Source organism: Haliotis cracherodii, unplaced genomic scaffold (genome assembly GCF_022045235.1).
Source record: "Haliotis cracherodii isolate W230 unplaced genomic scaffold, xgHalCrac1.p SCAF_3, whole genome shotgun sequence".
NCBI lineage: Eukaryota > Metazoa > Mollusca > Gastropoda > Lepetellida > Haliotidae > Haliotis > Haliotis cracherodii.
The window spans coordinates 75884812-75904006 of NW_027266286.1; the positions used below are offsets into that span (position 1 = coordinate 75884812).

Below are 19195 nucleotides of genomic sequence, written 5' to 3' on the forward strand. Positions count from 1 at the left end.
TTAACCTTTGTTTTATTCGAGTCGATTTGATTGGATAACCGTGACCTCGCCAAGGTCATAGACGTTGCCATTTCCACAACGCCCCAAGTCATGCTGCTGCTACCGTGATCGCCTGAACAAGGAACAGATAGGCCACAGTAACGTCACGTGTTGTGTGTGTGTGTGTGTGTGGGGGGGGGGGGGGGGGGGGGGAGGGGGTGTGATTATTTATGTTTGACGTCGTTCTCAGTCAAGTGAGTAATGATTGACGTCGTTTTTATCAATATTCCAGCAATATCACGGCGGGGAACACCAGAAATTGGCTCCACCAATTGTGCCTTTGTGGAGAATCAAACTCGGGTCGTCAGTGTGATGAGCGATCGCTCTAACCACGGAGCCCCCTGAACACCCAACAGTCAAGATGAAGCTCGGAAGGCTAAAACACTGATGTTATACGCAAGTTGTCATCAACTGTCATTCGTATCTCACATGTTTATTTGTCCTTGAGTTTAACTACCACATCCAGATTAATGTTGCAGAAGCCTTGTAAGAACAGGTAAGGTTGTCAGTAGTGTATTTTATTTAGTTTCAGAGACTATAATGTTCAATAATATAATGTTATAATAGTGAACGAGAAGTGGCGGGAGGATGTGTGCGCTTTACACATGATGCCTGACAGTTTTGTAACAGTGCTAATATTGTTATATTTTATTCAACTTTTATTGTGAAATTCGCCTTCAATACAAGTTTTCGGTTAACCATTTAAGACCTGTTTGTCTTTGAAGCTAAGTGACTTTTGCTTGTTACTTTGCAATTTTCGTTGAACTTTGCTTAATATTGCCTTTTAAAATTGTCTTTTAAAATTGTCTTTAACTTTGTATGAATATCTTGCTTGAACAGTGAACTTATATTCTATGTATTCGAAATGCCGTTCGAATCTAAGCTGCATATTATTCAAGTTTTACTGACATAGATTAACTACAGTAATTTATATGCGTGCGTCTCATGTAGAAATATTACTATTCCACAATCAGCGTTCGTATTCCACATGTTTATTTATCGGGTTAAAACTACTAGGCAAATAATTATTAATCGCAGGTGTCGTGGATGCTTCATAATTATCATGTTTCAATGTGAATAGCGTGCATTATAATAATGTATGAATTATTTGTCCGTGTATCTGTAGGACCAGTATTCGTATGTGAGTCGTGTTATTTACCTTATTGTATGCTGTATCGTTAGTAGAGTGGTTTCAATATGCATTAACATGATCCAGTTACTCGATATAATTACGTTATGTATATTTGTTTGCGTTTTTATGCCTGATAAATTTGGTTCTTGAATATATCTTATATCCGATACAGTTAACAAGCAATTTCTCTGTTTGGTCGAAATCTCCAATAAGGTTCATCAACATTCACACTGGAATATATTCTCACTAATAATCAGTTTTAATTCATATAATTCGTGTGATTTATGTAAGCTTTGTGTAATCTTTCATATGAATGCTTTTTGTAAACATTGTTCAGATCATATTTATGAGTACCTTAAATGTATACCAAACATTATGAGTAATTTAATGTGAATTAATTATAACGCCTGCATTATATCCAAGGTTTGCTATTATATAACAACGAATATCTTAACAGTTTTTTCATTACTGCTTAATTATTTGTCTGATTATGTCTTTGTGTTTGATGATGATGAAGTTTGTCTGATTATGCTTGATGATGATGAGGAAAACATTTAATTAAAAAATTCCTGCCTTACCCGAGATCCCCTCTCTGTTTGTCTTTGAAGGTGTGTTGATCCCGTGGCTAATTCTCCGAAAGTCGTTCTAGGTTTTGATCAGTTTTAGTGTAAAAACTAACTCAGTATCAACAACAGGTTATGGATCTCAAACTACGTGACCTCACTCTATTGTTTTAACTATCCACTTTTTTCACGGTTGGACATTTAGTTGTCAGTTGTGTATACGTGCATGATCTTGATCCCACACTTCAATCAATGCGCACTTGTATTGCCGTTGACGAAACCATTTTCATTTTAGTGAGTGAGTATGGTTTAACGCCGCTTTTAGCAATGTTCCAGCAATATCACGGCGGGGAACACCAGAAATAGGCTTCACACATTGTACCCATGTCGGGAATCTAACCCGGGTCTTCGGCGTGTCGAGCGAACGCTTTAACCACTAGGCTACACGACCGCCCCTTTCATTTTAGTACTCAAAACACTCGACCTTGACTCGTTTAGGTTGCTAAGGGCCTGTTCGAATCTGATCAATATTGAAAACAACAAGGAGTGCTTCAGATACTGTATACTTCAAGTACTTATTGTTCGGTAGAGCGTCCGCCCGGAGAGCGGAAGGTCCAGGGTTCGATCCCGGGCCGCGTCATACAAAAAGACGTTAAAAGATTGTACTTGTTGTTACCCTGTCTGGCGCTCGGCATTAAGGGGCTAAAACAAGGACTGGTCGGCTCGGAGTCAGTATACTGTGTCTGAGTGGGGTATTCGTGTTAAACTGCGGCATGGTATCTCAGTGAGCTAGCACTATAAATCGGCATCAGTCCTGACTAGTACAAGCAGCCACACACACACATACACGTGCATGCACGTCGCTATATAAGTGCAATAATCTTGGACGCGACGTTAAACCCCATTTCACCTCACCTCACCTCACTTATTGTTCAGGATTGCTTTGCCATATGTTTCCTATGTAGCTTGCAACTCTCAGCATTCCGGCCTCTGGCAAAGACTAGACTGGTGGTAGTGGTTATGTGTGGCTTGTTTCTCACTGAGATGTTAGCATAGTTGACAATGTTGTCACTTCCAACAAATAGTGCAGAAAGCTGAGACTATATGTGACTAGTGAGGGAGTCAAAGTGTTTCCATAGCCATGATGGACACGGACGTCAACATGGTCGTGCCTGGCCAACGTTGAAATTGACACGTAACTGCGCCATGCTAGACTTGCACAACTCTCTAAGGCAATAATTATTAGTTGAATAATAAGTTCTAGAAAATACTACGAACAAGTTGTCCCTATAAGTAGACTGAAGTTGACTGTTGACTGTTGACTGACTGTCCACATATCTAGACTTGTCTTAGCGCCTTGCGGGCGGCACCTAGTACACCATTCCTTAACCAGAGCAGCCTTAATCTTTAACTTTAGCTGCGGCATACCAAACTACGCTAAAAGACGATACTTGTTGTTACCCTGCCTGGCACTCGGTATTAAGGGATTAAGATAAGCTGGTCGTCATTAGTAAAGTGTGTCTGAGTTGGGTTTCATGTACAACTGCGGCATGGTACCTCAGTAGGCTAGCACTGTAATACCGGAAAAGATCCGGAGTAGTAGAAGCTGCCAGAAATGCACGTGCATGAACGTCACCATATACGTGCAATAATCTTGAACGTGATGTTAAACCATATTTCACCTCACTATAAACCTTATTCAAATAACTGTCCTGGTCCCCCCGTGAAAACCCAAAGTAACAATTTGCCTTTAAGGGGCGACTAACGGGACTAACATCCAAACTGCGTAGATCGATGCTCATGGTGTCAACCAGTGGGTTATCTGATCCCGACTCGATTATTTACAGACTGCCGTCATATGACTGGAATATTGCTGAGTGCTGCGACATCAAATGAACTAAGTAATCATATAGCTCTTGGCATCAAGGATCAGTGTAGACAATTCCCGTCTTCTCTTTGTACGTTTAGGGCGGTGGGGTAGCCCAGTTATTAAAGCGTTCGCTCGTAACGCTCGTAATGGTTCGATTCCCTACATGGGTACATTGTGTAAACCCGCTTTCAGGTGTTTCCCGCCACGATATTGCTGGAATATTGCTACAAGCGGCGTAAAACCATACTCACTCACTCACTTTGTACGTTCTCATTAATAACCTCCGTGAGCGATTCTTATCTGCTCGGTGCTTCTTCAACGGGACGTCGCGACTATGAACTTCGAAGAAAAGGTTAAGACACGCTGTAGTCCTTAATAAGTTGGATACTTGGTCAAAACCTTAGAAAACCTAAAGGTTTACAACAGTATCGTAAAGTGTCGACTCGGCTCGGTTGAGAAGAACATCAGTGACTTGCCCACTTATCAAGGCGGACCGAGTTCGAATCCCAGGCAACATGACCGCCACAGACCGACCCACCGAAGCACACACTTCAGGGATAATCCCCGTTGTTCTCAGGAGGAACATATTCAAAATTAATTCCAATCCATTAAAGACTCTCTGTCGGAAGTGAGATCAGTCCCAGAGTTTGAATGCATCTAGAGCAGGCATTTCACGGGGTAATCAGACAACTGTCAATGCCCCAACTAAATCCGCACCTGGAAACAACATCGAAGATACTTTTGTTTGTTGTTTAGCGCCGCACTCAGCAATATCCCAGCTATATGATGGCGGTCTGAAAATAATCGAGTCTGGACCAGATATTCCAGTGATTGATATCATGAGCATCGATTTACGTGATTTATATACGACGACATGCCTCAACTTAGTCAGTGAGCCTGACCACCCGATCCCATTAATCGATGATAAGCATAGTCGCCTTTTACGGCAAGTTGAAGTTACTAGGAAGTCTAGATGAAGAAAGTGTGGGAACTAGCAACGCTACTTGCAGTGCAGTTAGTCCACATAGATAGTTACTGGATGCTGCTGCATTATTTGTAGAATTAATAATTGATAAAGATGCCTTCGTTGTTTCATTGTTTAAAAACAACACGTCTGGGCTCAACCCAACACAATACAATTGCTACACTACCTCTGGCAGACTGATCTGAGCGGTAATGTAACCGATGTAGTGCGGAGTAAACAAAGATCCGAGACACTCGTTACAGGGTGAGAACGTTTTATTCCCGGTGTCTGATTACACCCCCTGAAACAATATAACATTCAATACATACAGCGTCATACAATATACTTGAGGCTTCAAAACCGTCCATTACACAAATTAGGTGAAATGTTAATGACAGATAATATGACATTTAACAACCAGGGGCGATAACTCCTTGATTAACTCATACATTCAAATTAAATATATATGGTACAGACACAGACGTCTTAATGCAATACGCATGTCAAATGAAGTAGATGTTATACTCAGTATCTCATAAACAATAACATATACCAGAATGCAAAATAACATTATTCCTACTCGGTGCAGATGTTAGCGCCGCCAAGCCAGAAATTCCAAGCGTACCTAAGCGTAAGCAATATACAACATTAACTCTGTTGGCGCCCAACGTGGGGCTGAGCACTTTCATATCAATTTGAGCAAAATAAGTCTCAGTATCCTACTATGCGGCCCGGGACGTGCCTTCTGCTGATAGAGGAGTATGTAGCAGGGCGTAGAGTCATCCCACAGATGACATCCTTACCTTGTCAGCTTGCTAACGGGGTTAACCACTTTGGTCATGTGGACAAGGCGTCCGACCTCGAATCAGAAGGTCCGTGGTTCGTATCCCACGGGAATGTGAAATTTTATGGCCGGGAAGTATGTCGACCGTCTACAGATTGTACTGGTCCAGACGTCCTCTCATTATTTTGATCTGGATGATCCCTCTTAAACCGCCAGAAACACAGAAGCAAGTCCAATCCAGTTTACTGATAACGTCACGTGGTTCCGTCGACAGCCAATTGGCGAAAAGACACTCAAATCACTCATGAAAAGTAATGTGCGCTGCTGCGAACACACAATCATCGAAGCGTCTCACAAATCACAGTGCAGGGAAATTCATTATCTAAAAATAGTCCGATAGCGCAGTACCTCCAACGGTAATCACGCAGAGCGCCGCGCACAAAACCAACTTCAGCAACGATAATGTGTCTCCACAACCGGAAAGTTCAAGAATAGTGTTTAATCAGATTTCTATTTCAATTTTGAATTTGTTTTATTTTAAGTACAAACAACAGGGTTATAGATCCTTGACCTCACAAAGGACAGTTATTGACAGCGCAACATCGTCAGAGACTGAGAGGGGACTGTAGTCGTTGGCAGCGACGTGACTGGCAGAGGGTCGTCTTCGCTGATGAAAGCCGGTTCTGTCTGTTCAGAGCTCATGGAAGACAGCGTGTTTACCGCCAAAGGGGAGAACGAACGGCGGCATGTTGCGTTCAGGAGGTCGTGCCGTATGGTGGAGGGGGTGTTATGGTGTGGGGAGGAATTTGTGGGTAGGAGAGGACACCACTGGTCATCGTTAACGGAGGCCAATCTAAGAAGAATTGCGATATATCCCACATGACGTCATCAGACGACTGACTTTCTCTGTGCGCTGGAGAGTTTTTGTTGTCTTGTAGTATGGGGTGGTCATACACGCTATTAATGTGACGTGTCATTGAACACGAGTGATTGTAAGTGTGGGTGTCTGTAAATAATCGAAGATGGACCAGACATTCCAGCATCGTACCTCGCAATAAAGATACGATGACATGCTTCAACCAATACAGCGAGCGTGACCACCCGATCCCTTTAGTCGCCTCTTACGATAAGCCAATCAATGAAGCAGATTGAGATGATCTTGCACCTGTGCTAATTCGTCACGCACGTTACACAGAGACTAACATGGCGCTACTTCCTGGTTTTTAGCTACTTCCTTTTTAAAGCGGATTCGAGTCTGGGTGATGGCATCTCGTGTGATACGATTGAGCGTGACACGGCATACAACACATATGTGACAGGCTCTACACAAGCTGATCTGACTTTAAAAATAGCACGGTGAGCAAACATGTCTTACCCTCAATTTCAAATCTAACCCGGGGCACGGGTGGCCGAGTCGTCTAAGGCGCCGCGATTCGCTGTGCAGAGTTGCGTCCCTTGGGCACGCCAGAAACCTATGATTGTGGGTTCGAATCCCGGTTCGCCCCGATTATGTTTCTAGGTTTGTCAGCACCATACCCGTGCTCGTGGGTTTCACCGAAGTGGTAAACGTCTAAGACCTGCGTCACTTCGGGCTTTCCTCCCACATTAAGCTGACACCCCGCGATATAACTGGAATACTGTTAAAAGCGGCGTTAAACCCAACTCACTCACTCAAATCTAACCCGAACTTTAGAATCCATGTCTGTATGCTTGGTCGTTATAAGATTCTGGTATGGACTTGGTGTGGGATGCTGATTGGGGTAAGTGAGGGGCGTGGTATGGACTTGGTGTGGGATGCTGACTGGGGTAGGTGAGGGGGCTGGCATGGACTTGGTATGGGATGCTGAATTGGGTAAGTGAGGGGGCTGGCATGGACTTGGTATGGGATGCTGAATTGGGTAAGTGAGGGGCTGGCATGGACTTGGTATGGGATGTTGACTGGGGTAAGTGAGGGGGGTGGTATGGACTTGGTATGGGATGTTGACTGGGGTAAGGAAGCCACGGAGGGGGATGAAGATGTGTTTAAGGGGATGGATTCCTTTACTGAGGCTGCCGGAGGCTATGGTTTGTCGGGGAAGTGTTTCAGTTAGGTCTTGTGTGATCGGTGGGTGGTGGGTGGACATATAGTGAATATGCAGAATCGTGTAGTATTCCGTAGTGAAACATAACACTTGTACAGCGTGGTTACATACATCTATGCTGTGTTCCGTAGTGAAACATAACACTTGTACAGCGTGGTTACATACATCTATGTCTTATACAGCGTGGCTACATACATCTGTGTCTTATACAGCGTGACTACATACATCTGTGTCTTGTACAGCGTGGTTACACACAACTATGTCTTGTGCAGCATGACTACATCCATCTAGGATGTGTTCCGTAGTGAAACGATGTACTTGTTCAGCGTGGCTACATACATCTATGTCTTGTACAGCGTGGCTACATACATCTATGTCTTGTGCAGCGTGGCTACAAACATCTGTGTCTTGTGCAGCGTGGCTACATACATCTATGTCTTGTACAGCGTGGCTACATACATCTATGTTGTGTACCGTAGTGGAACATTACCCTTTAGAGCGTGGCTACATCCATCTAAGTCTTGTGCACCGTGGCAACACACAGCTATGTCTTGTACAGCGTGGCTACAAACATCTGTGTCTTGTGCAGCGTGGCTACATACATCTATGTCTTGTGCAGCGTGGCTACATACATATGTGTCTTGTACAGTGTGGCTACAAACATCTGTGTCTTGTGCAGCGTGGCTACACACATCTATGTCTTGTGCAGCGTGGCTACATACATATGTGTCTTGTACAGCGTGACTACATACATCTATGCTGTGTTCCGTAGTGAAAGATTGTACTTGTACAGCGTGGCTGCATACATCTATGTTGTGTTCCGTAGTGAATCATTACCCTTTAGAACGTGTCTACATACATCTACATGTATGCTGTGTTCCGTAGTGAAACATTACACTTGTACAGCGTGGCTACATACATCTGTGTCTTATGCAGCCTGACAACATACATCTGTGTCTTGTGCAGCCTGGCTACTTACATCTGTGTCTTGTGCAGCCTGGCTACTTACATCTGTGACTTGTGCAGCGTAGCTACATACATCTGTGTCTTGTGCAGCCTGGCTACATACATCTGTATCTTATGCAGCCTAGCTACATACATCTGTGTCTTGTGCAGCCTGGCTACATACATCTGTGTCTTATACAGCCTGGCTACATACATCTGTGTCTTGTGCAGCCTGGCTACTTACATCTGTGACTTGTGCAGCGTAGCTACATACATCTGTGTCTTGTGCAGCCTAGCTACATACATCTGTGTCTTGTGCAGCGTAGCTACATACATCTGTGTCTTGTGCAGCGTAGCTACATACATCTGTGTCTTGTGCAGCGTAGCTACATACATCTATGTCTTGTGCAGCGTGGCTACATACATATGTGTCTTGTAAAGCCTGGCTACATACATCTGTGTCTTGTGCAGCGTGGCTACATACATCTGTGTCTTATGCAGCCTGGCTACATACATCTATGTCTTGTGCAGCGTAGCTTCATACATCTGTGTCTTGTGCAGCGTAGCTACATACATCTGTGTCTTGTGCAGCGTAGCTACATACATCTGTGTCTTGTGCAGCCTAGCTACATACATCTGTGTCTTGTGCAGCCTGGCTACATACATCTGTGTCTTGTGCAGCGTGGCTACATACATCTGTGTCTTGTGCAGCCTAGCTACATACATCTGTGTCTTATGCAGCGTGGCTACATACATCTGTGTCTTATGCAGCCTGGCTACATACATCTATGTCTTGTGCAGCCTAGCTACATACATCTGTGTCTTGTGCAGCCTAGCTACATACATCTGTGTCTTGTGCAGCGTAGCTACATACATCTGTGTCTTGTGCAGCGTAGCTACATACATCTGTGTCTTGTGCAGCGTAGCTACATACAACTGTGTCTTGTGCAACGTAGCTACATACATCTATGTCTTGAACAGCGTGGCTACATACAACAATGTCTTGTACAGCGTGGCTAGATACATCCATCTCTTGTACAGCGTGACTACATACATCTGTGTCTTTTACAGCGTGGTTACATATTTCCATGTCTTTTACAGCGTGGCTACATACGTCTGTGTCTTGTGCAGCGTGGCTACATACATCTATGTCTGATACGGCGTGGCAACATACATATGTGTCTTGTACAGCGTGGCTACATACATCTATGTCTTATACAGCGTTTACATATGTGTCTTATACAACCTGCCTTCCTCGAAAACGAGAAAGCCCTCGATCGTGTTTGGCTTGAAGGTCTCCTAAATTTGGAATCAATGGTAAATTATAAGGAATTCTACGTCTATCGTACAATTCTATGTACACATGTGTTAGCTTTGCCGGCTTTAAATCTGATGTTTTCCCTGTTAAACAGGGTGTAGGTCAGGGTCGTGTCATATCAACGTGGGGTCTTTACTCTTTATATAAACGATTTGCTTCATGAACTAAGCAATTCCGGTTGTGGACTATGTCTCCCATGGGGACGATGCCAAGGGATAATGTAAGCAGGCGACACGACCTTGATCAGCTGGTACACAACAGGTCTTCAAATGATCCTAAACGTTGCAGAAAATATTGGTAACAAGTGGCAGTTAAAATACAATGTGTTCAAAAGTGCTGTCCTAACTTTTGGATGTAGTAAAAAAACAGTGTCGCCTGAGCATCCGTACATTGGTAAGATAAAATTACCTGTTCTAAAGGCAATTGTCTATGCGGGAGTGTACATAAGTACTGCTAAAACTTCGGTAGAAAGAACGAGGTTCGTATGTGAAAAACTGAGAAAACTGATAAATGTAAACCATGATTCTGGCCTGTTCTTTGGTGGACTTAATCCTATAGCCGCCGTGCGCATCTGGCAACGAGTGGTATTACCCTGTGGCTTATATGGATGTAATGTGTGGGGAAAACTATCCTTAAAGGAATATGAAATGCTAGAAATCACTCAACGCTATTTCTGTAAGAAAATCCAGGGTTTTGATAAGCGTATGCCCAAAGACATAGAGAGAGACACAAATGGTGTTATATCAGTACAAGGATACATTGATCAGCAAAAGCTTTTGCTCTTTGGTAAGCTATGTAATTCAAACCTAATGTATATTTTGAAACAAATGTTTCTAGTCCGACTTGGACAGTTTAGATATAAAACAACACTAGTTAATAAGAATAAGTGGGACACGAAATCACATATCTTTAGCATGCTACATCTTGTCTCCAAATATAATTTATCTGACGAGGTTAATGTGTTCAAATTTCATCAAGAAACGATAATGTCAAAACTGGTGAAAGAAAAGATTCACCTACACGAAAAACAATTGCTGAACAATGCGCTTCTGGGCAGATTATCTCTGTCAAGATATCTAACAATCCGATCTGGACGAGAACACAGGTTATAGAAACTTGCTCTCAATAGACCAGCATATTTTACTTTCTTAGCTAGACTAGTTCGCTTAGGTTCAATGCCACTGGAATCAAAGGAATGTATTTGTGGAACAGTGGCGAATGATATAGTGAAACACGTTTTCATGTCATGTCAAAAGAATTTAGAAGAAAGAAATATCATATTTGATAAAATCATTGATATGCTTGATATTAAGATATTTGTGAGATTCTGGACCGACGATGATATCTCACTGTCATTTCTGCTTGGCGGTTTACCTGAACAACTTGAAGTAGAATTAGACTACAATGAATGGGCAGAGAGCATGATAAATATTGGTGGTGCAGTTAAAAAGTGGGATGAAGTCACCCGAAGCTGCTTATACTAAACAATGTATGTATTGTAAACACGTGGAAATTTGTAGATAACACATGCTAATTGTCCATCTAATAACACAAATAATCAATATGATACATATGTATATGAACTACTTCTGACGTATATGTAATATATACATATATATGTATGTCTATTTCTACTATAGATGTTGTCCTTTCACTGTATACCTTGTACTCTTCATGAAATGGAGGAAATAAAGAAGATCTATCTATCTATCTCTATCATCTGTGTCTTATACAGCGTGTACATCTATGCCATGTGACGAACATTCTTAGTACAGACACATACAATGTTTACATTTTACATACTACTTTGTTTGAAGCAAAAACATATGTTGAAATAAAATATTAGACAGTATGTTTTGTTGTTTCAATGTAGCTCTACTTATTACTTATATTAATGCGGTGACGTGGCGACATCTCGACACGACACCACCAACAACTTCCCACGTCTGTGTATTTGTTGCCATGGAAACGCCCGCCTGTCCTCACCTGTTGCCCTGTGTGTGAAGAGTGCTAGTGACGTATCGTTGCAGCATTGTGATTGGTCCATGTTGCTGTGACGCATTCATCCAATGGCTAGCAGAGCCTACTCATGCGTGACCACTTGACATCCTGAGGTGACTGATGGGGCAATTACACTGTGCAACCCCTGAACTTCAACGTGTTATGAGTCCGCGATCAGGCTCTCATTGTACGTCTTGCGTTGTTCAAACAGTAACCTGAAGTAGTGGGCGGCAGTTTCACCTCATCCGTGATTTAACAATGAAGTGTCTGAATGAACTGCAACTGTATATATTTAGTTTGCTTTTAAATACTTAAAGATAATGACCTTTACACATCTTCAAGGCTGCCCTGTATATAAACAAAAGTACTGAAGCTTCCGGAACGGGTCTGTCGGTGTATTGGCTGAAACAGCGAGGAAAGTATTGATACAACCAACGAGGAAACTGGAATTTATCTTTATAATTCACAGCTGACGAAACTACCTAACATATGTAAACGTTTGCTCTCCAGAATATTTCCTTCATTTCTTTATAACACCCACGCGTAAGCTTCTATGATCCAATCAGCCCCACTAGGAAGGCAGGAATATCAGTGGTTGACGTTTCTGTGATTAACGGTCATCGGGGTTGTTAGAAGTCACGTTGACCGTGTTATTACAGCTGTAATGGAAGGTTATACAACATTCAGTCAATATCGACATGCTAGACATATTAACACAGTGTCATCCTGTCTGCACACATCGCTACAATGCAATAACAGTAAACAGCCGGGCAAAATAAAGTATAGACCCATGTTTGATGGTGGCTAAAAATGAAACAAACAAGAAATTGTTATTCGAAGATGACGTATTTGATACGGGTACCATAGTTATGTTTTGGACCTGAAATTTGTATTGTGTCGGCGACAGTTTCACAACGTTTGTAATTCTGGGACTTAAACCTATTCTCAAGTGTATCATTGTTTGTGCCCGGCAGTTTGCGTTACTGATCGGTACTTTCAACCCGGGTTGTTTCCATGCGGCGGTGCTGTTGTTAAGCTGTATATATTACCACACATCCCCACATACCGGGTCTTGAATCTCCCCAAGACGTTGACCCCGTGACGGTGTTCCCCCTTCATTCTCTGTGTTGCTCAAAACGGTCAACCGCCGACATTAAAGCATACCTTATGGCTTTGACATTCCACTTCAAGTGCGCTGGCACTTACTAAAGTTGGTCAGTCTGGTGGCATGGAATGTATAGATCTGACAAAACGACGGATGTTTACCCTATATCCTACGTTGGACAAAGAAACGGCCATTGACCTAACTACACTCTCGACTGGTGTTTCTATGTGCTCTGGAATCGTTGGGGACAAACGCTGATGTAGCAATCTACCTGGGAATACATACGCCATAGCAACTCTTGCACAATGGAATATGCCAATCAGTATCTCGGCGTTGATAATACATGCACAGTGGTTTTACTGGGGCAAGCTGTACGTGTAAAGCCAGGGGAATAAAGTCAGGTCATTTAGTAATTTTACAAACAGTTAATGCTTGATACACATCAGGCATTTAGAACACTGGAGTAAAAACAGATAACTGAAAATGGAAAAGGGGTTAAAACACAAGAGTTACTATATTTAAGTAACTGTTCGACAGGACAATTACTCACATTACCCTCCAGGACAATTACCCACACTACCCTCCAGGACAATTACCCACACTACCCTCCAGGACAATTACCCACATTACCCTCCAGGACAATTACCCACATTACCCTATAGGACAATTACCTACATTACCCTATAGGACAATTACCCACTCGAAGGAAGACATTTCCCCACATCCAACTTTTTTTTGTAAGAATTAATAAAAGGAAGGTTGTTTTGTTTTTGTGAATGTTGGGTGGGCGTGTAGGGTGTGCCTGTAGGGTGGGTGTGTACGGTGGGTGGATGGAGCTTTTAACATATGTTTTGTGGTTGACTTCTCTTGTTCAGCATCGTAAACATGGTCACACGAGAGTTGTTTGAAAAGACCTTGTTCACAAGAAGTTGGAAATAGCAATGTGTTTTTAAACCTTCTCAGACAGGGGGAAAAAGATCCCAAGTTTGGTACATTTTCACAGCCAGCAAAAAAACCCTTGTATTTTACTCTTCATACAAGACACTTTTTGTCAGAGATTGATAGCTTGATAATAGAAAATACGTATTAATTCCATAGGGGATATAGAGATAAAACTTGCAATACCTTGATAAATACCAAATTTTTCATCGAAGTAAACTACATATTCTCGTACATTTTTGGGGTTGAGACCCGTTCGGGATTCGAACCCGCACTGTGAGTGAGGCACCGAATCGCCAGCACGCCAAGTCAGCGATCTCACCCACACGGCCACCGGGCCTCCAAAAAATGAAAATCCGGTAACTTCTCAGTCTGCCTGCATCTCATTCTGCCTACCCTTTTTTGTAGGCAGACTGATTATAGATTTGTAATTAGTGTAGGCAGACTTGAGAGTAGTGAAATGCTATCTTACCTGGTGAAAAATGGAATGGTCCACAATGTAACAACGAGAGAAAAGAAAGATGTTGCTTCACATACATGTGTTATCAACAGTAGATTAAAAAACATCATCGGCCGCACGGCCTTTCAGACACAAAATAATTTAAAGGTTAATGTGAGACATGTCAATGTTTCTTTGTTTGTTTTGGTTCGTTATCAAAATACTTTATTAAGTTTTAATGCCTTCTCAGTTAGAATGATTAACCAATTAACTCACAGATCAAACACTTACTTATCTACTTTGTTTGTTTTTATTAGTTAATCCTATTCACACTTTCACTAACATTGTTAACCTATTACTTTATTTAGAAGTATTTTATTCTAAAAACCCTGAAATAGTATAAAAGGTGTTTGTAAAACTTTGGTGACAGTGTAATGATGGCTGCGCTACAATAGTGGAGTTCATCACTTCTCAGGCTGGAGGTCAGCAAGTCTTGTTTGGATGCTTCAGGTATCGCCTGAACAACCGCCGACAGACTGCAACTCACTGGAAGTGTGTCTTGGCTAACTGTCTTGGCAAAATTAGCATCCCCTCACAACCACGAATTTTTTGAAGACGACACAACCTTACGCCTCACGAGTAATCTATGGTGCCGAGTCAAAGAAGATATCAAGCCCATACAGCAGATTTACAATGAAGTCAGGAGTCCTCTTACTGTTGAATAAGCTGCCACACCAACCTTTGCCAGTATTGACGCAGGTAAGTAGTTTGAAATATATTTGAAATACATAAATTATTTAAATGATATGACTTCCTTGAGTTTAATACTATGGTGCAATTTATCACTAATTATTTACATTTCAAACTTGTAAGTACTTCTTGATGCAGGTCTCTTCAGACACAGACGGAAGATGCTGCCAGCCACCTGTTGAAACTGAAGATGTGAACTGTGAACTGAGATGCCGATGAGAACTATTGATAGATCTGGGCCCAATTTCTCAACACAAATGTTTTTTTGCTATTGAATAACATTAAATATTACACATTCTTTTTTGTTTGTCAAACAGCCTGGACACTGTTATTATTGAAATAGGGGTGTTCTCATTGTCCCTACACTTTAATTTACAGTGTAGGCAGACTGAGATGTAGGCAGACTGAGAGTGAACCGAAAATCCGACAACTGGTAGTCTAGAACTACTTTCTAAATGGCATTCTGTATTCATAGCTTTCGGCCATGGGAGCCGTGCCAATTTACACCTGTCAGAAGGGTACACAAAGTCCGGACGGGACTCAACCCAAAAAGGTACGAGAATATGTACTTTACTGAGAAAGTGTTATCCCCAATAAAACATTTGTTTCATCTGACCACTGTCTAAATGGCCTTCTATGTTCACTAATGAATACCATGTACATTGTTTCACTGTCTCTATTTCGTTGACTTATTATATGTTACCTTTATACATTTACTCAGCCTTTACCTGATGAGGAAGCAAGAAGTCGCTCTGAAACGTCGTGACAAAGAATAAAAGAAGTTGCTATCCACAAGATGTGTCATGTATTTAAAGGACTAATTAGCACGACGATATTACAGAGGATCACTATGGCTGAGCGCGGTATGTTTTGTGAGTGTTAATAGCAACAGGGAGACAAATGTTACACTTACGCCGATTACACAGTTGAGTCAAAAAAGTACTGTCGGAAATGCCGGTTAAAAAAGGATATATTTTTTCACAGACTATTGTTATTGAAATATCGAGTAACTACCGATCGCCCTACCTGTGGTTTGAAGTATTTCAGTCACAAAGAGCCCTGTCGACAAGTTTACAGGAGACAAATTCGAACGAAAACAGGAAGTTTACATTTATTCTAAGTCCAATGACGACAGTCTGAAACGGATTATAGACATATGCGCACGTGACTCCCTTATAATGATAATAATGTAGTATTCATAAAACGTCTAATCCATACACAGAAATAATTTTGAGAAAATTCTAGATGTGCATCATTACACTTGCATAGCCATAACCATGGTACGTGATATAGAGTCTGCACTGGGAAATGTATTCAAGTTCTTTACACTTTAGAGAGATAGAGGGAAAACATTTATTTATTTAGACAGGGTGAATTACCCAAGGTATATGATTTTCAATTCATACCATCAAAACAAAACTTGTATAGGGATGGTCTCAAAAACAGAACAGGGATGTAAAAGATATTAGACAGCTTTGATACAGGGCGATTAGGCATATAGTGTACAAGCTTTATGAGAAGAAGGTAACCCTGACTTGTAGTAGAATTTGGGAGGAATTAAAGATATAATTGATGTTAAATGCACTAACTATTACCCTCCTAGAGATGGGATTCCTATACACTGTGCGTGGCGATGACCGGGCACTTTTCAGGGAAAAATAGTCCATCCTGTCTATAAGGTCACATTATCTCCGAACCATTCATAACTCTCACATTCACGGCGTCCAGATAATTTACCTGGATGAATCATTCCACTGACTACATGTGGCTATCGACAAAAAGCACCCATACACCATCAGGTACAGGTAATCGTGTCATTGTTTTACACGCTGCAATCCATGATATATGGGGCTTATTGATGGATGTGTGCTCGTCGGTGTCATTGTCATGGATAACGCCAGTTAATGTAACATCCGGGAATCAGATACTGTCGCCCAAACCATGAGTAGTCGGTAGGCGACCTTACAGGAATATATGACATTGTCAACTTCAGACCATATGAAACGAAAGTTCAACTCATGGAGAATATTCTACTGAATAAGAACCCTGTAAAGTACAGGACATATGTGCTGGCGGCACAACACGGTCACGTTGTCTTACGTACGCCAGTCAGACACTGTGAGCTCAACCCTGTTGTACCTATCTTGGCTAAGTGTAAAGGGTTCATGGCAAGACGTAACACAACATTCAAAAGTACAGATTCATATACGTCATCAGCGGGGATAAATGCTACCTCAAGAATTCATTTGTAGAACAAATACTTCTGGATTCCAAAACCGCAACGTTCCAATGTTTCATAGCACTTAACTAGTCCATCATGTTTCCAAGCAAATATAATGTCGTATATATGCTTAATTGCTACCCCATCAACGCATATGTCAATTATGTACTATAACAGAAATATTTTGAGACCACCCCCAACTCGGTGACATTTGCACCTGTGAGAATGCACGGGACGGTGTGAGGTAATCACCTCGGGACAGGTGTTAGGTAATTACCTCAGGTTATAAGCATTTCCATACATGCATGACAACACACGGATATTTTCTAAGTTGATCATCATTCTTCCTGTAAAAGTACATTTGAAGGGTAACCACAGTGTCAGTTAGGATAGGCTAGATTAGGGCAATTTGCGTTAATTTGATATATGCTCTTTTTATAGTCCTATGGCTCGTATTTATTAAATGAAGTCAGAAAAGCAACTTTCTAGCATTTTCGACAGTACTTTAGGTGTTTCATTCTGCAGTGTTCCATGATAGTTTCCACATATCCCAATAGATGCACTCTGACTTCACAGTGTAGATGTGTAATTAAATCATTATCCCTACACTAAATGGACAATCTGGAGTGATGAGGTACACTCTTGAACACTTGCATGTCTTTTTGTCTTCTACAAACTTGTATACTTGCCACACAGACCGCCCCCTCCCCCCCCCCACCCCCACCCCACCACACACACACACACACACACACACCACCATAAACACACACACTCCCTCTGCTCCAATAGGTCCAACAGACAGATACATCCTTTCACCACATTGTGAGTGCAGTGGACTTGAACTGTATCGTGAGACATATTGTTAATGGTGTTAGATCCCAATTTGTATGAAAACGACAACGTAGACCAGGGTTCGCCGTCAACGCCGTGTTTACCCTGCAACACAAGGGGCTCCCGCTAGTCGACTAGCAGGACAACAACTGTATTCAAAAAGATCCGGGCCCATAGTTGAGAAATGCCCCTTGACCTACGGCAACATGAACGTCAGAGCTCGTCATTGGTCGTGACAGGGAGCTGTAATGCCGGCCTATAAATACATGTCATGAGTACAGTAGTCAAAGTAAACAGAGGTACTTGGTGTACTGAGCGGACTCCCTGTAGCGAAGTGTCCGTAGAAACCAGTGAATAGATCCATCTTCAACATGGGCCTCATAAAAGTCGGCACTTTCACGGTGAGTACATGCCTTGTATTGTTTAATACACAGTGAGAGATGTAATGAGTAGGCTTAGAGTACACTATACATCCAAGAGACTACTACTCTTGCTGTATCATCTGGGACTGTATGTCTGTGTGGTGTATAACGCTGTTATTGTATGTGTATCGTCCTGTCAACTGCTGCAAGGAGTGGGTATATGACGCATTACACCACAGTTTCCTGTTCAGTGATGTATCATGATATAACATATATACAAAGTTTTAATATAATAATTAGATCCACAGCAAGTGCTTTTATAAGTTATTATGGTGTAATATTTATACAAACCTACATATAATTATAGAACAGCAAGTAATTCATATCTATCAAAGTAAAATGCATATACAAAATATCAGTAGTTTCATTTATAGTTTTCTAGATAGATGCTAGCCTGAGGTAACGAGAACACATCTGCCAGACAAACCATTCAATAAGACAAAAGTTATGTCTACATAGCTCAATAGTTTTAAAGCTTTTAGATAAATACTAGCCTAGGGTAACAAGCTAGGCTAGTATTTATCTAAAAGCTTTAAAACTATTAAATTATGTTGACATACCTTTTGTCTTATTGAATGGTATGTCTGGGAGATGTGTTCTAGTTACCTAAGGCTAGCATCTATCTAAAAAACTATAACTGAAACAACTGATATTTTGTATATGCATTTTACTTTGATTAATATGTATTACTAGCTATTCTATAATTATATGTAATTTTGTATAAATATTACACCATGATAACTTATAAAGCACTTGCTGTGGATCTAATTATTATATGAAAACTTAGTATA

The 19195-nt window shown here is 41.5% G+C and overlaps 1 protein-coding gene across 1 annotated transcript in view; it reads left to right on the forward strand.

Moving 5' to 3' along the window:
- The first annotated feature begins 18240 nt into the window (after positions 1-18240).
- The window catches only part of LOC139474056 (neurogenic locus notch homolog protein 3-like), a 32734-nt gene continuing 31779 nt past the window's right edge, over positions 18241-19195 (forward strand). Inside the window, exon 1 of the mRNA XM_071256917.1 lies at positions 18241-18383. Coding sequence (XP_071113018.1) covers positions 18354-18383 — 30 coding nt within the window. The 5' untranslated portion in view covers positions 18241-18353. The remainder of the gene's footprint in view (positions 18384-19195) is intronic.